Source organism: Schistocerca nitens, chromosome 1, assembly GCF_023898315.1.
Source record: "Schistocerca nitens isolate TAMUIC-IGC-003100 chromosome 1, iqSchNite1.1, whole genome shotgun sequence".
Taxonomy (NCBI): Eukaryota; Metazoa; Arthropoda; class Insecta; order Orthoptera; family Acrididae; genus Schistocerca; species Schistocerca nitens.
In genome coordinates, this window is record NC_064614.1 from 1299611384 (window position 1) to 1299637047 (window position 25664).

Below are 25664 nucleotides of genomic sequence, written 5' to 3' on the forward strand. Positions count from 1 at the left end.
AACAAATGATGCCTGTCATTGGGGCTCCTAGGTCATTTTGGGTCATTCCAGTGGCTGGCAGAGACAATACCAGCCTAGCATATGTAATTTCAATGAAGCTTGCAATTTGCAGTGGGCCTTTGGTTCTGAGTCGAGTGGAAAACCTCAACCAGAGATTTCAAGGGTTCTGTAACAAGCTAGGCTGCACCTTCCTGGACTTGCACCATAGGGTTGAGAACTGAAGCGCTCCACTAAATGGGTCACGCATACACAACACATCAGGGGTTAACACTCAGATAGCCGACTGTGTGTGGGATGCACACAAGGGTTTTTTAGTTTAGGCGGCTCTCTGTCCAATCCAGATAATGATGGCTCTAGAAAATCCAGAAGTATCAGTGTAAGATCGAAAGAAATGCCTCTCTCAGGAGAGTATTAAAAACCTAATGGTTAACTGCTGAAGCATTTGCAATAGAGTGCCACACTTTGGAGCACTCCTGAAAAGTAGTGAAGCTCACATTATACTAGGTATAGAAAGCTGCTTGAAACCTGAAATTTACAGCAGATTTGGGGAAATCTGAGTGTATATCAAAAGGATAGGCAAATGGGAAATGGAAAGCAAGGAAGGAAGATTGGGGTTAAAGTCTTGTCGACATCAAGGTCATTAAGAGACGAAGCGCAAGGTCAGATTGTATCAAGCATGGAGAAGGAAACTGGCAGTGCCATTTCAAAGGACCCATCCCAGCATTTGCTTGGAGTGATTTAGGGCAACCACGAAAAACACAAATCTAGATGGCTGTATGCGGAATTCAACTGTCATCCTCCCGAGTGCGAGTCTAGTGTGGTAACCACTGCGTCACTGCGCTTGGTCTGGAAATGAAAGAGGTGTATTTGTTGCAGTAGACAAGAAACTCATATTCACAGAGATAGAAACTGAAGCTGCATGTGAGACTGTTTGGTCAAGACTCAGCATCAGGGGTGGGCATAAAATGATAACTGGATCCTTCTACTGGCCATCAGATGCTTCTCTCAATGTAACTTTAAAGAAAGCTTCAGTTCACTTGTACATAAGTTTCCCAATGATACAGCATTCATTTGTAGACACTTTAATCATCCAACAATCAATTGCGAAAATTACAGTTTTGTTAGTGGTGAAAACCATTCTCTGAAAACTATCTAGAACAAATAGTTAGGAATCCCACTCGTGATGGAAATATATTGGATCTTATGGTAACCAATAGAGCTGACGTCTTTGAGGATGTCCACAACGAAACCAGTAACAGTGATCATGACACGGTTGTGGCAACAGTGATTACCAAAGTACAACTAAAACAAGCATATTGAACATTCATTGGATAGATATGTGCCCAGTGGAACAGTTCATAATGGGAGGGGCCCTCCATGGAATACAGTCACTGGAAAGAAACTTCTAAAACAACAGACTACTGCATAATAGGTGTTAAACAATAAATAGAACTATAGATAGAGAGATGGTGATGAAACATGCCTGGCTGTCAATGACTACCACATCAGAAAACCCAAAGAAATTCTGTTTGTATGTAAAGGCTCTTGGTGGCACCAAAGTTAGTGTCCAATCCCTAGCGAATGAGACAGGAACTGAAAAAAAGCAAAAGCAAAATGCTTAATTCTGTTTTCAAATGTTCCTTTGCAAAGGAAAGCCCATGAGAATTGCCCAAATTTGATACTTGTACAACTGAAAAGATGAGTGAAATGAGTATTAGTGGCGCTGGTGTAGGGAAATGGCTGAAATTGTCAAAACTGAACAAAGCTTTAGGGCCCGATAGAATCCCTATCAGTTCCTATACTGAATTTGCAGCTGGGTTAGTGCCTGTTCTAACTATAATCTATTGTAGATCCCCCCAACAAAAATCCATGGCCAGTTCTTGGGGAAAAAAAAGCACTAGTCACACCCGTCTACAAGATGGGTAGTAGAAATGATCCACAAAACTATCCTCCGATATCCCTGACATCGATTTGTTGTAGAATATTAGACGTATTCTGAGCTCAAACGCAATGAAATATCTCAAACAGAATGATCTCCTCCATGCCAACCATCATGTGTTCTGAAAACATTGGCCCAGTGGAATCCAACTCACATTTTTCTCACATGACCTGCTGAAAGCTATGAATCGAGATAGTCAGGTAGAGCCAGTATTTCCTGATTTCCAAAAAGTATTTAACTCAGTACCACACCCTATGCTTATTGTCAAAACTACAATCATATGGGGTGTCAAGTAAAATCAGTGACTTGACTGGGGCCTTTTTGACAGGGGGGTCACAGGATGTTATCTTGGATGGAGAACCATCATCAGATGTAGAAGTAACTTAACTGTCAAAATTGCAACAAAAAAGGTCACATTGCTTCTGTTTACAGTGCAAAAATTAAGCACAATGATCCTGTTGTGAATATGGAGGTAAACATTGTATTGGTCATTTCTGTTGTGCGAAACAAGCTTTTCATTGATGTAATTTTTCATAAAGTTCTGCACAATCAAGTGGTTACAGGAGCTGCGGTAACCTTGTTAAGCCCACAAACTTATATGGACTTGGGCTCTGCTTCGCTTCATCCTGTGTCACAGATAAATTAAATAAACAGAATATTCCTATTCTTGGCCAATTTTCTGCCCCAGAGACCTACAAGTCAGCAGTCCAGCCATTTACATTTCTTGTCGTAGATAACACATTATGAAGATTCTTTCTGGGTTAGATGATTTAAGTTGTTTAGTTTTACCATTTCAGATGAAGAGAATTTAGTGTCTGAACAAGTGCCATATCCACAGTTAGATGTATTATGCTCTGAATTTTCCTCTTTTTTTCTCATTTGGATTGGGGCGTGCCAACAATTTTCAAGCACACATTACCATGAAACCTTCTACTTGGCCTTGTTTTTTCCAGGCCCATCCAGTTCCAGTGGCACTCAGAGAACAAGTTAAAGATGAATTAGATCACCTCACAGAATCTGGTGTTGTTTGGCCTACTGCATCAAGTGAATGATCTACCCCCTTAGTAAAGACACTGTCGGGGCAGTTATGTCTCTGCCGTGGTTTTAAAGTTTCTGTGAACGCACAATCTATAGTCGATTCATACACAATACAGTGCCCAGATGAACTCTTTGCAAAGTTATCAGGTGGTCAATATTTCTCAAAAACTGACTTGTTGGATGCCTATTTACACACTCCCTTTACTTTCCGGTGCCTCCACTGGGGAAAATTCACAAAATCTCCATACTCTTTTTTTTCTGTCCTCCCAGGAACATTTACAAACTCACCATACTCTTTTTCTCTGTCCTCCAAAAGGCTGAGTTGAAGCACAATTTATAAAAATGTCAAGCATAATTTATAAAAATGTCAATTGTTTCAACCCTCTCTGTTTTTCTTGGGTTTGAAATTTCTTGCGATGGTCTCAAACATGTTTCTGCTACTGTTTCACTTCCACGCGCTACGTCAGTCAAAGAACTTCACATTTTTATAGGCAAAGTCACCTACTACCAAACGCACAGCCATTACATGCGTTGCTGTGCAAAGAGACTCAGTTTTACTGGTCACCGGCTAGTGAAACAGCATTTTCTACCCTTAAAACCCTGTTGGAGTCTGTGCCCTGCTTAATGATATAACAACGAGGCCTCCATTTGGTCCTTGCAATGGATGATTCACAGTACGGGTTGGGGGCAGTACTGGCTCGTAGTTATACCGATTGAGTCCAAGCAGCCTAATGCCTATGCCTCAAAAACGCTGACTCCTGTTCAAACTAGGTACTCTCAGACAGGAAAGGAAGCTTTGGCAACCACATTTGCTGTGAAAAAATTCCATGCTCTTCTCTATGGCACCAAATTCCACCTGGTCACCGACCACAAACCATTGGCTTCCTTATATTCAGTCCTTCTGCATCATTATCAGATAAAGCAGCACACCACGTTCGAAGTTGGGCTCTTTTCCACTCACTTCATTCAACAAATCAACATGCAAATAGTGATGCTTTGTCCCTCCTACTGGCCGGTCCGCGCCCAGGATTTGATCAGGATTCCACACAGATGTCACCACACAGCAGCCTGTTGGTCGTTTTCCTGTAACTAGCACATGGATCGTAGCTTCAGAACCCATTTTTCAGAAGATTGTAATATTCATAAGACTTGGTTGGCCAAATTCACCACCTTCTCGTCCCTCCAACCCCGCCCATGGTGTTCTGCTTTTAGACACACATCACATGGCCCATCTGATAGTGATCTTATCAGTGCTTCATTTGGAGGTTCTCCGGTTATTACATGCTGACCATACACAAAAGCATTGACCAACCTACAGGTGTTTTGACCTAGCTTGGACGGTGACATTACCCACTTGGTTGCCTTCTGTTCACAGTGTACAATGCACCAAACAGGTCCCTAGGCATCACTGTCTCCTTGGCCGATGCCGTAGCATGCATGAAACCGTATAAATGTGGATTTTTTCTGGCCCCTTTCTGAACACTTACTGCTGGGCGTTGAGACATATTCTCATTTTCCGCATGTTGTTTGTTGTGTTTCCATATCCACAACTGCCACTGTCGTAGCTTTGACCAAAATTTTTTCACTCGAAGGCTTGCCCCAATGCTAGTGTCCAATAATGGTCCACAATTTTCATCACAAGAGTTTGCGATTCCAGTGGTATCCTTTACATTCTCGCCCTGCCATTCCCTCTACAATCTAATAGTGAGGCGGAATGCCTAATGTGAACATTCAAAACTCAGATGAAAAAATATGTTGCCAGCTCTTCCTCTGACCCTACCTTAGATTGGTTTCTCTCCTCATAATGTTCCATGCTATTCAGTGAGAAGAGCCCTGCAGAGCTACTCCACGGACACCAGCCAGAGGACACGACTACATGCTGTCTTGGTGTGTGGTTTTGGACATTACCCTAAATGGATTCCAGCTGTCATCACCAGATTTGTATTTTTCTTATTTATTCTTCATAATTACAGCCTTTTATCTGAAATGCTGAAATACGCCATACAAATCACATTTCCTCGGATAGTAACAAATAATGTATTCCCTATTTATTTCTGATACTTACTACCACAAAACTATATATAAATCTTTAACCATCTACCCAATTACTAATCTACTACAAGCACTACAGAATTTGTTCTCTGTTTGTTCATTTCTTTTGGTGCATTTAACTTGCAGATGGTTGTTTCCCCTACTGGATCCACCCTCATAGTACCCCAGTCAACAGCTATTGTCTGCTGGACTCCTTGGGCATCAGGCAGCATGTCAGCAGCTTTCCACTGTAGCAAGTAATTCCACACATCACTGTTACATCTTAAAGTCCACGCTTCTGTGATGAATTGCACCAACACAATGTAGATTCTTGGGACAGTATTTAATTTGGCGTTCGCCAACCTCAGTTATCTCCTTTCCATTTACACAGTATGTTGTCTAGGCTGGATGGTTGCATGATGGCAGTATCATCCAAGATGCACCACGTCGACTCGTCCCTAAGTGCTGCTTTGGGATCCAGCATCTTTCACGACTGACGTCCAGTAATCACAGCATTTTCATAGTGTGTGCAGTCCCACAATGTGTGCTACGGAGTGCCCAAACTGCGAAAGGTGCAGCTATCATTCATGTGTTTTCTGATTTTGCATAGATACATAGCATACTGGCCAAGGCCATCAGATAATGTATAAATCCAATTGATAGGTTAAAAAATCTCATTTTTAATCCCTCCCTGATGTTAGAGAGATGTCCTCCTGCATATGACTGTAGTGTTCCATTCATTTTGCCACAGATGTAACACGAAATCTTTTATTGCCTTTTTCGAATTGTCCTCAGTTACAAGCACCCTTTGTACTTCCATTTGATTGCCTTTCTTTAACCAGTAAAAGGATCCATTTTTCCTGATCTCATATTCCTAGAATTACTAAAAGCATCATTCGGAGTAGTGCAGTAGACACCCATTAATCCTAGTAACACCACTCATTGAACTCTTTTCAGTAATGAGGCTGGCATCACTATTTGCAGTCTATGATCCCAAACGCTCACACCAAATCCTACAACTGATGCTAATATAGATTGGTGGAATGCTCCGATAGTTTTCGTGGGATTGTTTTCATGGGAAGCTGACATTGCCTATTTGCAATGGTTATAATTTTATTCATCATGTTTGTAGCTTTTTGCCTGCTTCCTCTACGTGATGTGCAAAGTCACAATTTCAGTCCACAAATATCCCCAGATACCTCGTTACTGCGCTTCTCCTAATCATTACATCATTTAATTTTATTTTAGGGTTTCTTATTAGGTTCCCTTTCAGCAGGAGGTATATTGTTTTGTTAGGTACTAGTGACAGTTATACACTTTGACAACAGCCCTGAAGTTCGTGGAGTGCGGCATTACATTTGTCTTCTATAATATTTCTGGAATCACCATATACAATGAACACATCATCTGCAAATGCCATGACTCTGCTGTCATATAACTTCTGTAGTATGGGCTCCAGTGCTACATCCCAAAGCTCCACACGTTAATCCCTGCGGGCAGCCTTTTGTTACTGTCTTTGTTACTTTATTTCCTGGGCATGTTACAGAAGCATTGTCAGCCATGGCAATAATCCCTTAGGCAGTTGTACAGCACTTCTGGACACTCCCAATCACTAAAGGGACCAAAGAAAGATGGCCACCATAAGTTATCGAAAGTGCCAGTAATATCAATTAACATCACAACAGCGTACATAGAATGAGTATCTGCCACTAGTGTAATGGCCTAATTTATTGCGTCTTTAGCTGACTTGCCTCTTCTAAACCCACACTGGTGAGGGTCCATCCCATGTAGCAGTCTGTGATCTCGTAATCTTCTGCATAATAGTTTCTCAGATATATTGCCGAGAATGTTCAAAAAAGACAAATTGGTCTGTAGCATTTTGGGTATCATCGGATCCTGGTCTTGCCCTTTACTAAAATAACCACTTCAGTCCTCTTCCAGGGTGCAGGGACCGTTCCTTGCATGCAACACTCAAAGTACTGTTTGCACAAGTAACTATCTAACTGGTCAATATTATGAGAAGGAAAGTTGCTACTCACCATGTAGCGGAAATGCCGAGTTGCAGATAGGCACAACAAAAAGACTCTCACAATTAAAGCTTTCAGCCATTAAGGCCTTCATCAACAATAGAGACAGACAGACACACACCGGCACGTGCCCCCCCCCCCCCCCACACACACACACAACTGCAGTCTCAGGCAACTGAAACCATGCAGCAGCACCAGTGCATGATGGGACTGGTGATTAAGTGGGGGTAAGGAGGAGGCTGGGGCGAAGAGGGGGAGAGATAGTATGGTGGGGGTGGCAGACAGTGAAGTCCTGCCGGTTAGGTGGAGAGCAGGGGAAAGTTGGGGACAGGGGGGGGGGGGGGGTTAGTAGCTGAAAAGGAGAGAAATAAAAAGACTGGGTGCAGTGGTGGAATAATGGCTGTGTAGTGCTGGAATGGGAACAGGGAAAGGGCTGGATGGGTGAGGACAGTGACTAACAAAGGTTGAGGCGAGGAGGGTTATCGGAACGTAGGATGTATTGCAGGGAAAGTTCCCACCTGCGCGATTCAGAAACACTAGTGTTGGTGGGAAGGATCCATATGGCACAGGCTGTGAAGCAGTGATTGAAAAGAAGGATACCATGTTTGGCTGCGTGTTCAGCAACAGGGTGTCCACTTTTTTCTTGGCCACAATTTGTCAGTGGCCATTCATGTGGATAGACAGCTTATTGGTTGTCATGCCTACATAGAATGCAGCACAGTGGTTGCAGCTTAGCTCGTAGATCACATGACTGCTTTCACAGATAGCCTTGCTTTTGATGGGATAGGAGATGTTAGTGATGGGACTGGAGTAGGTGATGATGGGAGGTTGTAAGGGACAGGTCTTGCATCTAAGTCTATTACAGGGTTATGAGCCATGAGATAAGGGATTGGGAGCAGGGGTTGTTTAAGGATGGATGAGTATATTGTCTAGGTTCAGTGGACAGTGTAATATCACTGTGGGAGGGATGGGATGGATAGTGGGCACAACATTTCTCATTTCAGGGCACAACGAGAGGTAATTGAAACCGTGGCGGAGAATTTAATTCAGTTGCTCCAGTCCTGGGTGATACTGAGTTACGAGGCGAATGCTCCTCTGTGGCCAGACGGTGGGACTTTGGCAGGTAGTGGGAGATTGGAAAGATAAGGCACGGGAAATTTGTTTTTGTACAAGGTTGTGAGGATAATTATGGTCAGTGAAGGCTTCCACTTGTTTCTTGGGTACAGTTTGATGGTGGCCATTCATGCGGAAAGACAGATTATTGATTGTCATGCCTACATAGAATGCAGCACAATGGTTGCAGCTTGGCCTGTAGATCACATGACTACTTTCACAGGTAGCCCTGCCTTTGATGGGATAGGAGATGTTAGTGATGGGGCTGGAGTAGGTGATGATGGGAGGATGTATGGGGCAGGTCTTGCATCTAAATCTATTACAGGGTTATGAGCCATGAGGTAAGGGATTGAGAGCAGGATGGACGTGTATATCGTGTAGGTTCGGTGGATGGTGGAATACCACTGTGGAAGGGATGGGAAGGATAGTGCGCAGAAAATTTCTCATTTCAGGTTATGACGACAGGTAATCAAAACCCTGGCGGAGAATGTAATTCAGTTGCTCCAGTCCCGGAGGGTACTGAGTTACGAGGGGAATGCTCCTCTGTGGCCAGACGGTGGGACTTTGGGAGGTGTCGGGAGACTGGAAAGATAAGGCACGGGAGATTTGTTTTTGTACAAGGATGGGAGGATAATTACGGTCAGTGAAAGCTTCAGTGAGACCCTCGGTATTTTTAGAGAGGGACTGCTCGTCACTGCAGATGCGACGACCACGGGTGGCTAGGCTGTACGGAAGGGACTTCTTGGTATAGAATGGGCGGCAGCTGTCAAAGTGGAGGTATTGCTGGTGGTTAGTAGATCTGACATGGATGGAGGTACTGATGTAGCCATCTTTGAGGTGGAGGTCAACATCTAGGAAGGTAGCTTGTTGGGTTGAGTAGGACCAGGTGAAGCAATGTGGGAGAAGTTGTTGAGGTTCTGGAGGATGTCATCAATGAATCTGAACCAGGTGAGGGGTTTAGGATCATACGTTTTTAGGAAAGATTCCTCTAGATGGTCCATGAATAGGTTGATCATAGGATGGTGCCATGTGGGTGCCCATAGCCATACCTCAGATTTGTTTGTATGTAATACCTTCAAAGGAGAAGTAATTATGGATGACAGTATAGTTGGTCATGGTGAATAGGAAGGAGGTTGTTAGTTTGGAATCCATCAGGCATTGGGAAAGGTGGTGTTCAATAGCAGTAAGGCCACGGGCATTAGGAATATTAGTGTACAGGGAGGTGGCATCAATAGTGATGAGCAGGGCACCGTGTGGTGAAGGTACAGGACCTGTGGAGAATTGGTGGCGGAAATGGTTGTTACCTTTTATATAAGAGAGTAGGTTCTGGATAATAGTTTGACGGTGTTGGTCTATAAGAGCAGAGATTCTCTCTGTGGGGGCACAGTAACCAGCCACAATGAGGTGTGCTGGGTGGTTATGTTTATAGACTTTAGGAAGCATGTAGAAGGCAGGAGTGCAGTGAATGGTAGAGGTGAGGAGAGAGATGAACTCCAGGGAGAGGTTCCGGGAAGGGGCCTAAGGATTTGAGTAGTGACTGGAGATCCTGCTGGATTACTGGAATTGGATCACTATGGCAAGGTTTGTTGGTGGAAGTATCTGACAGCTGGTGCAGTCCGTCCGCCAGGTAATCCTTGCAGTTCAAAATAGCACTGGTGGAGCCTTTGTCTGCTGGTACGACTATAAGGTCAGGATCAGTTTTTAGATGGTGGACTGTGGTTCTTTCCCCATATGTAGGCTTAGTTTGCATGTTTAGGGATTTGGGGAATGATGGTGAGGCAAGGTTCAAGATTAAGAAATTCTGGAATTAAACGGGAGGGGGGGGGGGGGGGGTTTCACGATCACGGTTGGGTGGAGGTGTGAACTGGGTTAGCCAAGGTTCAGTAATGTCTGTGGTTGAGTTTTATTGGTAGGGTTGGTGGCAAAAAAAGGGTTTCCACTGTAGTGACTAGGAGAAGGAGAGAAGGTCTTTAACGAGTCCGCATGATTGAATTAGAGACTGGGGCAAAAGGTGAGGCCTTGGAAAGGACTGATATTTCTGTGAGGCTAAGGCTTCTGGAGGAAAAGTTCATGACTGTGTTGCGGGTCTGTTTAGGTTCTGGATTTTGTGTGGTGATGGGAGGGAGTCTTTGGAGGGTAGGGTAGGTTCACATAGGTTTTTTATTACTTCCGCACAGATCCTGTCCAGTCTTGGAGACAAGTTTATTGTGTGTATCATCTTCCCATAGCATTTTCCGTAACCTACGCTGATCATCTGCCTCGCCTTCTTCTCCATCACCAGGAAGTAGTGTTTCCATTAGCATGAGAGCTGACTGTGACCAACTTTCAGTTACCATCCCATCATTCCTTCTAAGTGTGGATAAAACTGTCGGTGATTGTATTTTCTCACCGACTATTTTATATGATACACCCAGGGATCGGTTTCTAAGTTAACCTCCACATATTGCTTCCATCGTTCCATTTTTGTTTTCCAGACCTCTTCCTTAAAACATTGTTTAACATACCTGTATCTATGCAATCTTTGGACTCTTTCTGCTTGGGTCATGCTGCTCTGCTATAGCTTCTTGGTTCTTCTTGTGTTTCACATCTTAATTTCTACAGCGTCTCAGTCTAGATGCAAGGTACACCTTTAGAATGACCTCTGCTGACAGGTATCAATGCCTCCATTGCTCCACATATAGCCATTGTCAATTCTTGTGCTTTAACATCAACTTTATCACCCAGCCAGCCAGATACCGGGGTTGGCATCTCTGCAACAACTGCATGAAGGACGGCCTCTGCTCATGGCACCATGATCAGCTTTGCCCGGGCGCCCCCTGATCTCACACCACCACCTCCGAGTCCATCCACATCGGGCATCACATCAGCTGCTGCTGCTGGTTCTCCACTTCAGCGCGGGCAGCATCCATCCTCGGTAGCCGAACCAGCAGTTCCTCTATTGCTTCTGACACCATCATCAGGGACTCCGTCAGTATCATCAGTACCATGAGCACTGTCACCAGAGCCAATGTCCAAGGTTGATATGGAAAAAGCCCTGTTGTTGCCTTATGGTCTGATATGGTAAAGTGGGAGCAGAATGTATCTGAGCTCGAAGCCCTTCAGACCGTACACTTCCATTGCAGTGTGACACCTTAGCCAGAGCCCAACAGACGAGGAGGACAGCATGGATGTCTCACGAATCCATGATCTCCCTAAGAAAGAAGCAACCAGTGATGCGTGCGCGTACTTTCACAAGGCCACGTTAGCGACAGTGCTATTTAACGCTTCCGTGGAATAAAGTTGTGTTCAGTCTATGGGTCATGTTGTACCTATACCTAATTACAACAGGAAACAGCTAACACATACAAACACCTGGGTGTAACATTTTTTAAGGATATGAATTGGAATGATCGCAGAGACTCAGTTTTGGGTAGAGCAGGTGGTAGACTTTGGTTTATTGGTGTAATACAAGGGAAGTACAATCAGTCTACAAAGAAGATTGATCACAAATCACTCGTGCTACCAGTCCTAGACTATTGGTCAAGTGTGTAGCACCTGTATCAAATAGGACTGACAGCGAATACTGAATGTATGCAGAGAATGGCAGCACGAATGATCACAGGTTTGTTTGATCCCTGGGACAGTGTCATACAGATACTGAAGAAAATGAACTGGTAGACTCTTGAAGATTCCAAGAAAGTCTGCTAACAAAGTTTTAAGAATCACAAGTTTGTTTGCATGGTCATCCTCCACAGCAAGCACAGAAATATTTGTTTTCTAAATAAAAACTACCTTTTCTTGCCGCACTGTAATTTATTTCTCCCAGGTGTTTTGCCTTTTTTTACTCTAAGACATCTTTCAGTGGAATAGTCTGTTGGCATCTGTGTTTCCTCTCATCTAGTCCAGAGGTCGCACTACATCATCATTTCCGAAACATAAGCACATTTTTATATTTCGAACTTTTTCCTTCACATTAATCACGATGTTTACCCTTATTTTTGTGGTGCACTATTACTCTTTTGCCAATAGTTATCTTTTCTTATAAGGAAACATAGTGAACACCACAAAAATAAAAACAATCATGGTGAACAGTGTGAAGTAAAAAATTTGAAATATAAAAATGTGCTTACAGTTTGGAAATGAGGAGGCAGTACAATCTCCAGACCAGATGAGAGAAGATGCAGATGTCAACAAATTATCCCACTGTAAACGCCTTAGAATAAAAAAGGGTGAAACATGTCTGAAAGAAATAAATTACAGTGCAAAAAGAAAAGGCAATTTCTTTTACAAAACAAATATTTGAAGAATCAGCTTTAAAAGATAGCTGCAGAAATATACTACAACCCCCTATGTATCATTCACATACGAATCATGAGGATAAGATTAGAATAATTACAGCATGCAAAGAAGCATTCAAACAATCATTCTTCCCGGAGTCAATACGTGAATGGAACAGGAACAAACACTGGGATGTACCCTTTGCCATGCCCTTCACAGTGCTTTGCAGAGTATAGATATAGATGTAGATGTAGAAGGATGGAGATGAGTCTATAATTAGAAATCAATTATTTTCTCCATTTTTATAAGAGTGTTTTTACCACATAATGAAGTCTTTTCCAAAATACACCTTGACCAATTACAAAGGTTACTCAGGAGGGACTGCTGCCAAGTCAGTCCAAGATTTTAGTAATATGGCTGAGGTACCATCACAGCCAGAAGAGTCATTACTTTTTGGTGATTTGACATTTTTGTGATCTGTTTTACAGTTTGTTGTGTCAAATATTGGCACGTGCACTTGTGCACCCACCTTAGCCCTCAGACAAAAAACAAAGATATAGTAATAACAAAAAATCATGCTATCTGATTACAAATTCAAGACCCTTTGATAATGAACAACTGACCGGTGTACTGATTTATTTTAACATAACATTTTTTTATATACCTCCTTAAACACTGAATTACGATTTAACCCACTAATAAAAATTCCAAGAAAAAAGAGGCATTATTATAATTATTCCTAAAATAATAAGAAACCAAACTATGAAAAAGGATTTTGGTTGTGGCCATTTTCATCCTAAATCTACAGATGTATTATAACATTCACTGATTTTCAATGTTATAAGGATGTAATGATTTTTATTCAAACATTCATTCACTGATTTTATATGATTTACTGAATCAATTAGGTTAAGCAGATGGATACGTGTTGTGTACGGCATACTTAGACTATGTACTAAGGATTACCTATTGAATACACTATGTAAGACATAGCTAGACTCTGTGCTACAAATTGTCCATTGATTGAACATTGTTTGTTGTATGGATGTCTGTATTTCATAATATAATGAAAAGGATAGCGGAGATCCTGAGTAGCAGGAAGGCACAACAAAAAGACAGTTGGACAGTTAGGTTTCGGCCAACAAGACCACTGTCAAAAGCAGAAAATGTACACACACACACACACACACACACACACACACACACACACGCACGCACTTACGCAAATGCAACTCACACACACATGATCAGTCTCTGGCAGCTAGAGCCAGACTCTTGAGTCTGGCTTTAGCTACCAGAAACTGTGGTCATGTGTGTGGAAGTTACATTTGCGTGAGTGTGTGCGTGTGTGTATGTTGTCCACTTTTGACAAAGGCCTTGTTTGCCGAAAGCTAACTCTCCTACAGTCTTTCTGTTGTACCTGTCTGTGACTCAGCATCTCCACTATATGGTGAGTAGCAACTATCCTTTTCGTTATATTGTTACATTCCTTCCAGGATTTTCCATTGTTGGATGTCTGTGTTTGTTATATACATGCTTACACATCTCCCATGTCTTTTATTCCATTTTCCTTAGTATTAACATCATACAGTAAGGATCACTCTTTACTTTAAATCATTTTATGTTTTTCTATTTTTTGTTATTAATGGAGCAGTTCGCTGTTCAGATTTTATGTTCAGTAGGAAATTGTCTATAAATAATATCATCACAAAACTTCATTTAGACTCTCAGTTATATAAACTTGTGTGCCATCTACCAGCATCTTGGTCTTCATATAAAATGAGTGCATAATACCTTTAAGTTCTTCACTATTTCAGTTAAGAAGTTATCTGTTTTCTAGTTTTATCTGTAATTACTATACTCCACTTAATATCACTTAATATTTGTATTATAAACATAATATGCACTATTTAAAATATGTTTACCACAGTGCCACCTATCGACATGTAGATTTCCTGTGAGCCAGAACACATCTGAATTGGGCACACATCACTGTTATTGACGGTTCAGTGTTACAGTTGCAAGTCTGTCCATTGTTCTGAATGTTATTAGGTGGTACAATGTTACTGTACAGTAGTTTCAACGTTCTTACGTATCTGAATAAGCAAGGGTTGTTTTCTTAAGGTTGCGTAATGGCATATTATGTCATTTATATTATTACTTGGAGTAGTTAAATCTTTTAGGTACTACTTGTATAATGTTTCATCAATTCATAATGTGCGAAACTTTTCCTGTGGCTCGCTTTCATGCACAAAATGAATTATTTTGATGGCAATGTGTCCTCATCTGAACTAGTGATTATAGACAGTGCAATGATTTTATTAACCGATATGTATTTGCCTTCATTTACCTCTTGTTAAATTTGACAATGTGCTTTACACTATTTTCCCCTTTATGTGCAGTTTTCTGTAACATTTCAGATCTGAAGACAGCTGACTGCTCACCCAAAACCAGCAATCAATGATTGTCAAAATATTGCAATCTGGATTATTAAAGAATTTTATAAGCTTAAGATGTCATTAATTTACTCAAAATGGAGGCAATCATTAAAAATTCTTCAATTTTTAAATGCTTCCTTCTTTCTCCTATGGCAGCGTAGGAACACAGTGGACCACTTTTCTGACTGGGGAATAAGCCAGAATGTCTAACTTCTGCTGCCTAAAGATGTGACTAGTTACCTACATACAGCATGCAGGCTTTGGCACTTGCCCTTCCATATAAGCTGGCAACAACCCTATTGTTTTGAGTCAGGACCTGACTGGAGGGAGGCACATGCGAAGCCACAAAGCCATAGAAGGTCGGGCCCCACCACCTCAGCCCCTGTTCAACTGCTGCTCTGATGCTGGCCAACAGATGCAGCCTCATCCCTACCACAGATGTGTTCTTCTATAGGCAGTTGCCATCATCCATTTAGTAGCAATTTAATTTGACTAGAATTCGGCAATGTATCTCAAGTACACACGCCGCTTCATTTGCACGGTTAGTGTGACATGTCACGCTATGGCCACAGACGAACAGCACCAGTAGCGTGGTAAGATTCCATCATGACTGCCCCTTTGCCCTCTTAATCTGTTTCTCATGGTTCACTACTCTCTCGGTTAAGTGAATTTCTGCCAACATTCTCCATATAGCAGATCACCAGTGTTTTTATAGCTCGTGTAAATTTGCTTAGAATTGTGTAGTTCCTGTGTACTTTAGGTAAGTTTTCCTATTCATGTACTCTTCTTTAGTAATATTTTACGTTACTAATGCTTGCCCTCAGCTACATATTTTGAACGTATAACTGCTGGATACATCTATTTTCTCTTTTAAACCTGCTATTCTTTCCTTTTTTTATGACCTGTCCCCCTTATCTCCCTCAGTCTCCATATCATTCAAAGATCCCCTCCAAATAGAAATATTTCCAATGCCTTACATTGTGGACTAAATACATACGAGGTGTGGCTAGAAAAAAACCGGACTAGTACTGGTGAAACAATAAAATGAATGCAATAAGGCTGAAAGTCGCGTGGCCTGTCACATGACTCTCGCTCCGCCTACTGCTCGAGTTTCATCTGCCTCCTGCACTCAGTCTGCCCGTGGCGTCTGTTTTAAGTAGTTGACGTTTTGTCTGTGCGTCGGAAAATGTTGAGTGTACAGAAAGAACAGCGTGTTAACATCAAATTTTGTTTCAAACTAGGAAAATCTGCAAGTGAAACGTTTGTAATGTTACAACAAGTGTACGGCGATGATTGTTTATCGCGAACACAAGTGTTTGAGTGGTTTAAATGATTTAAAGATGGCCGCAAAGACACCAGTGATGACACTCGCACTGGCAGACCATTGTCAGCAAAAACTGATGCAAACATTGAAAAAATCGGTAAATCAGTAATCCTTGTCAACTCCTGTTAACTCAGACACTGCTCTGATTGTTAAACGGCGATCTTGTCGAACAAGTTTACCGATTTTTTCAATGTTTGCACCAGTTTTTGCTGACAATGGTCTGCCAGTGCGAGTGTCATCACTGGTGTCTTCGCGGCCATCTTTAAATCGTTTAAACCACTCAGACACTTGTGTTCGCGATAAACAATCATCGCCGTACACTTGTTGTAACATTACAAACGTTTAACTTGCAGATTTTCCTAGTTTGAAACAAAATTTGATGTTAACACGCTGTTCTTTCTGTACACTCAACATTTTCCGACGCACAGACAAAACGTCAACTACTTAAAACAGACGCCACGGGCAGACTGAGAGCAGGAGGCAGATGAAACTCGAGCAGTAGGCGGAGCGAGAGTCACGTGACAGGCCACGCGACTTTCAGCCTTATTGCATTCGTTTTATTGTTTCACCAGTACTAGTCCGGTTTTTTTCTAGCCACACCTCGTAATCATTATTAAAATCCCAACTGCTCATTGATCTTTACCACCTCTGCAAACTGGGGAAAGCTGCTTTCACAACAGCTGTCTGGGGCAACAGCACTAGTAACAAACAGCGAAGAGGACCAGAATAAAGCAGAGACTACTTACTATACCACTTAGAACCCATGAGCAAAAGATGAGGGGTGAAGTTGATGACTCTCTGCTAAATAATTTCTGTGAGGACTCAGACCCTGCTTTTAAGAACTGAAGCACGTAGCTGTGGAGACAGCACAATATTGTTTCCTGCTTGACACAACATAATTTTCAACCAATTGAGGTAATCATTCCTTGATGCTTTCACTACAAAATTCTGGAAAAGAGAGGTCTACACCGAGAGATCCATTGACCCAAAAGGAAAATTAAGATCCATGAGAGAAGTTTACCATGAGAGAAGTGTCACTGTCAAAGGGGGGCAGTACAAGTTGATTTAACATGGTGAGTGCTGTTATACAGGGTCCGGCATAAAAAACTCCCCGATTACAAAGTAACGTGCAGCGGACAGTAGAAGGAGCAGAGTGGTGGAGGGCGCGTCGTTAAGTAGCTGCCTACGTGCCGTTTTCAGTGTACGCCATGGCGTGGTCTGGTGAACATCGTGCCTTCGTAGTGGAAGATTTTATTCAAAATGGCGAATCGCCTATTAATACTCAACGTGCTTTTCGCGTTCGCTTTGCGCTCGGACGACGGGACCCTGTTCCCGATAAGAAAACAATTTATTCTTGGGTTGCTAACTTTTGTGAGACAGGTTCCGCATTAAAAAGGAAACCACCTGGACGACCACGGACTGCAACAGGCCCCGGAAATGTTGATGCAGTTAGAGCTTCAGTTCAACAATCTCCTCGACGATCCGCTAAAAAGCATGCGGCAGCATTACGGATATCTGATCGAAGTGTGAGAAGAATCTTGCATCGAGATCTTAAAATGCATCCTTACAAAATTGTAACTACGCAGGAACTGAGTGAACAAGACTGTGGTGTCCGTGTAAGTTTGTGCCAAGACCTTCTTCGGAACATTCGTCCCAACGATATTGTGATTTTTTCTGATGAAGCACACTTTCACCTTGCCGGAACAGTGAACAGCCAAAATTGCAGGTACTGGTGTGAACACAATCCCCAAGAACTTCATCAACGACCACTTCATAGCCCTAAAGTAACAGTATGGTGTGCTGTTTACAATTCCGGAGTGATCGGTCCTTACTTTTTCGAAGAAAATGACAGGAATTTAACCGTCAACAGTGAACGCTATTGTGCCATGCTCCGCGACTTTCTCCAACCGCAACTAAGGGAGCTTTTTGGTGAAATAGAGAACGTGTGGTTCCAGCAAGATGGTGCTACAGCCCACACAGCGCGGCAGTCACTGGCATTGGTGAAGGAAATGTTTCCTGGACATGTGATCTCGTTGCGTGGAGACATTGGCTGGCCCCCACGATCGCCGGACTTAACGCCCTGTGATTTCTTTCTTTGGGGCTATTTAAAAGCAAACGTTTATGAACAACGTCCACAATCTTTACGAGCCCTGAAAGAAGCAATTACACAAGAGGTTGAAGCTATTCCACCTGAAATGACTCAAAGAGTAATGAATAACTTCAGGGAAAGACTCAATCAGTGTGTCGACAGTGCAGGAAGCCATTTAAGGGATGTTTTATTTAAAAAGTAAGACCATAAGAGTATTTTCTAAAATGGCATAATATGTACTTTTATTTAGTATAAATAAAATTGTTCTACCTTATTTGGTTTTGTTTTTATTAGCTTTCCTTAAAGGGGAGGTTTTTCTGCCGGACTTTGTAGTATGCAATGTCTAACTAAGTGAGTCTAATGGATTTACTTTTCATGGCCAATTTTCTTCATGTATTTTCAGTTACTATTAGGAAAAATTCATTGATTCATAAACCAATGATTAGACTTTAACCCATTCACCTACAATGATAACTACAGCTGTCTTGGCAGTTTCCTTTATTGCACTACAACGATGGATACAGTGCTACAGATCTATCGATACATCTTCTGAAACTTGCTGCTTTCTGTAGTGGTACCACGACCAAATCATCAGATGACATTAATGGTATATTCATGAATTTTAGCTCACAATTTGAGCTTACAACCATTTAGTGCACATTCTGTGATCTCAGTAACAGCATGTGACTCGCACAAAGAAGGAACTGTGAAAATTTAGCATTTTTGGAAGAAAATGATCTTAGTGATTCATGTGATGATGAACTCTATGCCAATGCAAGTGATGTACCAGAAGCTGATGAAGACAGCAGTGTTTTTGATGATGGAGAAAGTGCATGTACACAACAAAACACACTGAGGCAAGAACAGCACTAATGTGATAAAAAAACATGCTGTAAGACTGCTCAAAAGGGTTAGAAAAGGGTACAAAAGGAAAGAGATATTTGTCTCAAATTTAAGCAAAGTTAAAAACTAGTTGACAAACAAAAGCTGAACTAAACCAAGATGAGGAGAGCAATGCGCAATGTGTTCAATGAATTCAATTGTAAAATTTTGACAACTGATCTACTTCAATGCCACCATGAATACAAGAGTGAATTTGTGCCTGAGGGAATCGATCCCCAGATGGACATCACTTCTGAATGGTATTAGAAGTTCAATGTCCATTATATGATTTATGTCTTTTACACCCATTATGTAATGAACATCTCCACAAAAGTTTGATAAGTACTGGAATCTTGCTTCATGGGGAAACACTTTTCACTTCTGTCTGTGTAGCAGAGAATGTCTTAGTGATGGACAAGTATTCCAGGTGCAGTTTCTATCAGAAATTTTCTTAAGAGTCCTTGCCGAGATTACACATTATTGTCCTCATAATGTCTCCCTTAACTCTCTCCATTTTCCTTCTCACTCATCTCACTTTTTCGTTTACACATTACTTGCCATTACCTTCTTTTCCAAACTCCCTTTATTTTTTCTTTCTTATGTCTGCACGCCAATCGTTCGTGATTACTCAATTTAACTAAGCTGCATTGCCATTTACAATACTTTTTATTTCCGTACCATGGTTTTGGTCTCTGGGTATTATCTCCCTGTTCATCTCCTCTAAGGACTGCCTATTTACGCTTCCAACTGGCTCTCTTTAAAATCCGCATTCATAACATGTGTCTCCTCTCCATTCATCTAAGCCAGAGAGAACTTTTTCTCTGTCTCCTTACCACTCAGAGACCATACAGCTTCCAGCGCAACAATCTTTCAAGGATCCAAAATGTGTCCAAAAACATCCTCTCATTGTTCTTTAAAACTGACCATGGATGTGAAAATTATTAATGTTACTCCCTGCTGCCCATCCATTCAATGCATCTTCTCTAAAAACATAAATATATATTTTTTTAAAATTACATTTCTTGGCTCTATCTCACAGGAGATATTTAAGACATGTAATACGTCAATATGTGGATTTTAACTATTGTTCCTGTTCTTCCTTCGAGTTTTTAGGTGATGAAAATGTCGAAAACTGACAATTTATTTATCTATTTTTCTAATGTTACTGCAAAGGCCACAAGAACATCACTTGAAAACAGGTTACTACAATTTGCAAAAAATAACAAGCAACAGTATGTTTATTAATACTGGGGTGTAAAATTCCAAAACGGACATAGTTCATGTCTCTTTTAACAAATAAAGGAGTTAATAATATTTCTCACAACTCATTATTTCACAAAATATTGGAAAAATCATTAAAATTTTGCATGCAAATCTTTTGTTGTAAACAAATATTACTCACAAGATGTGCCAGATGCTTCAATAACGTCACTGTAGAAAACAGTCTTGAATCTCTTAGCATGTTATAATTAACAGCATTAAACTTTGGTCCTGTAAAATAAATTAAATTTTCATGAGTATGTTAACAACTTGAGCCTAGTCTTCTAAACTTGCTTCACAGTCAAAACTTAGATGAAATTTGTATGTAAAATAGCATGTATTGTGACATAATCAAGCAATTCATCAGTGCATGATGATGAGTATGACAAATTTGATGTGAAAATACTCCCTAATGCAAGGAATATTTGTTTAAGGAGTGTTAGAAAAATAACTGACTTCCTTACAACCACAGAAACTGTAAAAAGTATAATTCCAACTGATGACAAAGAACTACACACAAAGTACACGAAATTCGCCAACTCCATATTTATTACCAATGAGGTGATTTACAAAGCTCTGTGTGCATATGGACTAAAGAGCTGCAAGCTTTGCAGGAGAAATTGGGATGAGTCACACAAAATTGGGGAATTTTGGGTACTGAAACCTTCTGAATGTCATATTCTGAGAAAGTACGGTGAAAGTAAAGGACATTTTAAAACAGAAACGTAAATCTTAAACTATGAGTACATGAGTCAATGGAAAATTACTAAGTGATAGTTAGATGATCAGTTACACAGTTAGTGTTCAGTTGGGCCCCTGTGACTTTTGTTGCCTGCTGAATACAGTTTAGTATGTCTTCAATCACTCAGCAATACTGTGAACTGTCACCACCTGACACAGTGATGTCACATAATGCTGTAATTCTGCATCAGTTACCAAATTCAAAAAGTTGAAGCCAGGTCTTTGATAATGCCTAGCCCACAGCTCAACAGGCCTTTTATTTACAACCATTTGACTATGTACTGTTTAACAGCTTCTGAAACTGACTTCTTCCTCCTTTTGCTTGCAATGCAGCAGCATGAGTGCTTATGCATTCACTATCCATTTTGTATCACACTATGCCTTCGAAACGGTATTTTAATCTCATAATGTCACTGCTACAAAAAATAAAATTCTCTGAAAAGTTACAAAGCCTGTAGTTTACCCTGTAGTTTTTAATAATAATTAAAAAGGTACTGCAGGTTATATGCCTGTGGTAGCATTAACCTAAATGTAAGTTTTCACCACAAAACTGAGACATGGTAATTAGGAGAAAGAAAGATTTGCTTCAGGTGTACTAAAACTAACATTTTACACATTGTAGTGGCCAAGTACTGCATTTACCAAATAGATGAAAGGTCCAGGGAAGGAAAACATTTTAGTGTTCTCATTTGTATCATTAAATTTTTCACAGCAGTCATTATTCAATAACACATGTACAATGGCTGGTTTTTAAGTTTTTACAAAAATAATGAAATAAGCAGATATTTTGTACAAATAATTTTGTTTCTTCTCAAGCTTCTTGCCTTTGAAAGTTATTCACTTTTGTCTGCATTTGAACCACATTTTCTGCTCTGATGTATGTACATTGAAAACAAGGCTGTGGAAGGATCGAAGAGCTTCTCATGGTGATGTAAAATTGCTGTCCATGCATTTTTTGTTTGACATATGGGAACAAAGAGAAGATTCAGCTACATACAGGAAATGAAGCATTAATGAAATGTTTTTCTCTGTCAAACAAACATAACATGCAATCAGTGGCCCTGAAAGCCTCAAGAATTTTAAATAATCAATAGATTGACACGCTATGTAATGTCGCTGGATTGTCCTGAAGAAAGATGCAATGTTTTTCCCAATTTAACTGATGACTTGAGGTAACTGTTCAACTATCTTCTAAATCAATAGTCTTGACCTGTGACTCTCATAGTTTTATAGTTATTCACTCACTCAAGCCTAAATATTACTTCTGAACTGAAAAGCAGAATATGTAAAAAGCTGGGCGATTTCCTGAGAGATTAGTGTTCACCAATAAGGCAGCATTCCACCATGGGACAAAAGTACACAGGACCAAGTAAGGACGAACTACACAGGAAAGTGTCATGTGTTTGAGGAATGTTTCTGTTACACACTAAAAATTTGTTTATTTAGCACACACACTAAGCAGCTGGGAAGTATATTCATCTTTTATTTTAAAAATTTTAAAAAATAAAAGAGAGAGAGAGAAGGCATCTGATTTCTAAGACATGAGCCATTCAGCACTTGCTCAAACAGGATGATTCCCTTTCACATTTTAACTTGCACATTCCTTGGTACCTATCAGAAAACACAATCAACAAAAAGACATCATAATTACGCTAGTGACTGTAACACTTTCTTTATTTCACAATTGCAATTTCGGCCTTAGGCCATTATCAAGTGCAGATTTTTGTGGCTTTAAGCCATGTCAACTTAAAATGAGCTGACACATTTATATGTCATTGCCATTACTAGTAAATAATAATAATTGATAAGTGACTAGTGATGGGCTAACGAACATGAGTGTCTACAGACTATGTTGTTTTATGACACTTACGGTATGTGTGCTCGCAATATGTAACAGCGTCACGAATGTATTTCATATAATGACGACGACATATAAATGTGTCAGTTCATTTTGACATGGCTTAAAGCCACAAAAACCTGCACTTCATAATGGCCTAAGGCCGAAATTGCAATTGTGAAATAAGGGAAGTGTTACTGTCACTGGCATACATATGATGTCTTTTATGAAGTTCTACATGACTGTGAATTCCAGGTATAAAAAGTTTACAATCAACAAAGGAAAGGTTAAGAACAAGGCTTGTTGCTGCTGTTATGGTTTCCTCAACTACCAAAAAACATAAACTTCTAGGGAAAAAGAACACCACAACTGTAGAGAGTAATCAAAGAAATATGTAATTGTTTTTTTGGACTCACTTTGTGAACAAGCCATTTTTGATGCTGCAGAACAATTATGAAGATTTTATAACTAATGATGAGGTACTGAATCAAATGGAGGGAACATGAAATTTATGGCATAATTTCACTACAAGAAGGTATCGGTTGATGCGACTCATCTTGAGGCACCCAGCAAAACTTCAAACTGGTAACAGAGGGAAGTGTGGGCGTAAAAATTGTGGAGAAAGACCAATGCTACCTTAAGATGCTTCAAATTGATGTAGAAGCTTTGCCCATCTCCACTCCATACATGAATGGAACGGGGAGAAACACTAACAGCTGGTACAATGGGATGTACCTTCTGTCATGCATTTCACGGTGGTTGGCAGAGTATGGATTTAGATGTACACATAGGTATGCAGGAGTGAACATTCCAAGGTCCTAGAATGGAGTTCTGTAAAATGATACTTAATAGGTTCTACACTCGATGGACAAATCCATCGCGAAGCATTAAAACTTCTGGTTACAACTTTGGAAGAAGTCATACCTATAGCAAAAACATTTGAGGTTTAGTAAACAGCAATCTGCATATTCAGGCCCCATGCACAGATAGCCAAAGTGATTAAGGCGATCGCTTGTGATAAGCGGGAAATCAGTGTTCCAGTTCAGTACAAATTTCCTGTGTCACTAATAGGCAGTACTTTTACACGTAAAGACGTGTAGTGTACACACTAGACCATCTATCAATAACCAATTGCTTTGTTGGCTGAGATCTGCTTAGCATGTATGGGCAGTAATTCAGAACCAACCTTGGTTGCAGTTCGGACTGCCAACGGTAACATCAAAGTGTTGGAGGTTGGATGGCCTTGGAACCCCCTCTTCTAGTGTGGATGTCGGGTCGAATGTTCGTTGATTCAGTAGCAATTTTCTGTATGTACCAGTGTGTATTTATTGTATTTGAAAGTGCTTGACTAAGGAGTGGAATATGAAGATAGCATTAAAGCTGAGAAATTTTTATCGTGAACGTGAATGTTTGTGGGACCCTATGAACTGCGATTATAAAAGGAAATTGAGATGATTAGAGGGTTGGAAGGAAATAAGTGAACTGTTAGTAAATAATGTGCATGATGTCCGTATTGACGTCTGTAATGTTCATTTGGAAAAAAATTATGAAATAACCTACTTTCCAGTTCAGCTGGAAAATGGGTGTAAGAGAACTACAACTATGGTATGAGCACTGATTCTGGCCAACAACCAGTCAAAATAACTTGCTTTTGCTTGATTTCTGGTCATGTATAAAAATCATCCTCTTTTAGAGAAAAACTATCCCTCCTGAAAAGTGTGTAACATTGCAGTTCACATCACCTGGAACCAGTGGACAAATTCAGCCTCTGGATGTTTGTTTTTTCTGTGTCTATAAAACATACAATCACAGCATCTGCAGCCCAAGGGGTGGCTCTTTCAGGAAATCAAAACTCCTGTGTAATGGCCTCCCCCAAGGATCAGTGCTTGCGCCTCTGCTGTTCAATCTCTATGTAGCCAAACCACAAACTACCGCATCCAGAAAATTTATTTGTGCAGATGACATCACTCTTGTATGCCAACATACTAATATGACTGCTCTTGAACATACTCTCACCAAGATCTGGAATTGATGGCTGAATACTTCAGGAAACGGTGACTAATCCCAAGCGCACTTAAAATAGAGACCTCATGCTTCCACCTAAATGATAGGCTGGCTAGAACACCTCTACAGATAACTCTGAATGGTACTGCACTTCCTTACAATTCCCATTCAAAATATCTAGGTGTAATATTGGATCACACTCTTTCTTATAAAAAAAAAACACCTATCAAACCTGGCCGCAAAACTGAAATCCCAAAACAACATCATCCACAAATTAGCGGGAACGACCTGGGGAGCTGGTGCAGAGACACTCTGTACCACCACTCTTAACTTGGTCTACTCAACAGCTGAATATTGTGCACTGGTGTGGCTAAACAGCCTGCACGTGGGAAAAGTAGATGTGGTGCTAAATCAGACGATGAGAATAATTGCTGGAGCTATTAAAACCATTCCACTCTACTGGCCACCAGTCCTCAGTAACATCGAGCCACCTTACATACGATGATGCAACATATTCAAAAGAGAGTTTAAAAAGATTTCCAGTAATACAGCCCTTCCAATCCACCAGGACTTTACTGTATTTAGAAGACTCAAATTCAGAAATCCTCCTGTGAAAACTGCACAGCAACTTCTGAGCCAAAACTACAATGGCGTTGAAATCTGGTGAACAGACTGGAGAAACAG

General features: G+C 40.8%; 1 protein-coding gene across 9 annotated transcripts in view; it reads right to left on the reverse strand.

The window, feature by feature from the left end:
- LOC126202321 (uncharacterized) overlaps positions 1-25664 on the reverse strand; it is a 179980-nt gene that overhangs the window by 103545 nt on the left and 50771 nt on the right. For all 9 annotated transcript variants that reach the window (XR_007540190.1, XM_049936860.1, XM_049936858.1 and 6 more), the window contains exon 2: positions 20541-20629. Coding sequence is in view for 8 of the 9 variants with exons in the window: in XM_049936860.1 (XP_049792817.1) it covers positions 20541-20600 (60 nt within the window). In the remaining variant the exon portion in view is untranslated. The remainder of the gene's footprint in view (positions 1-20540; positions 20630-25664) is intronic.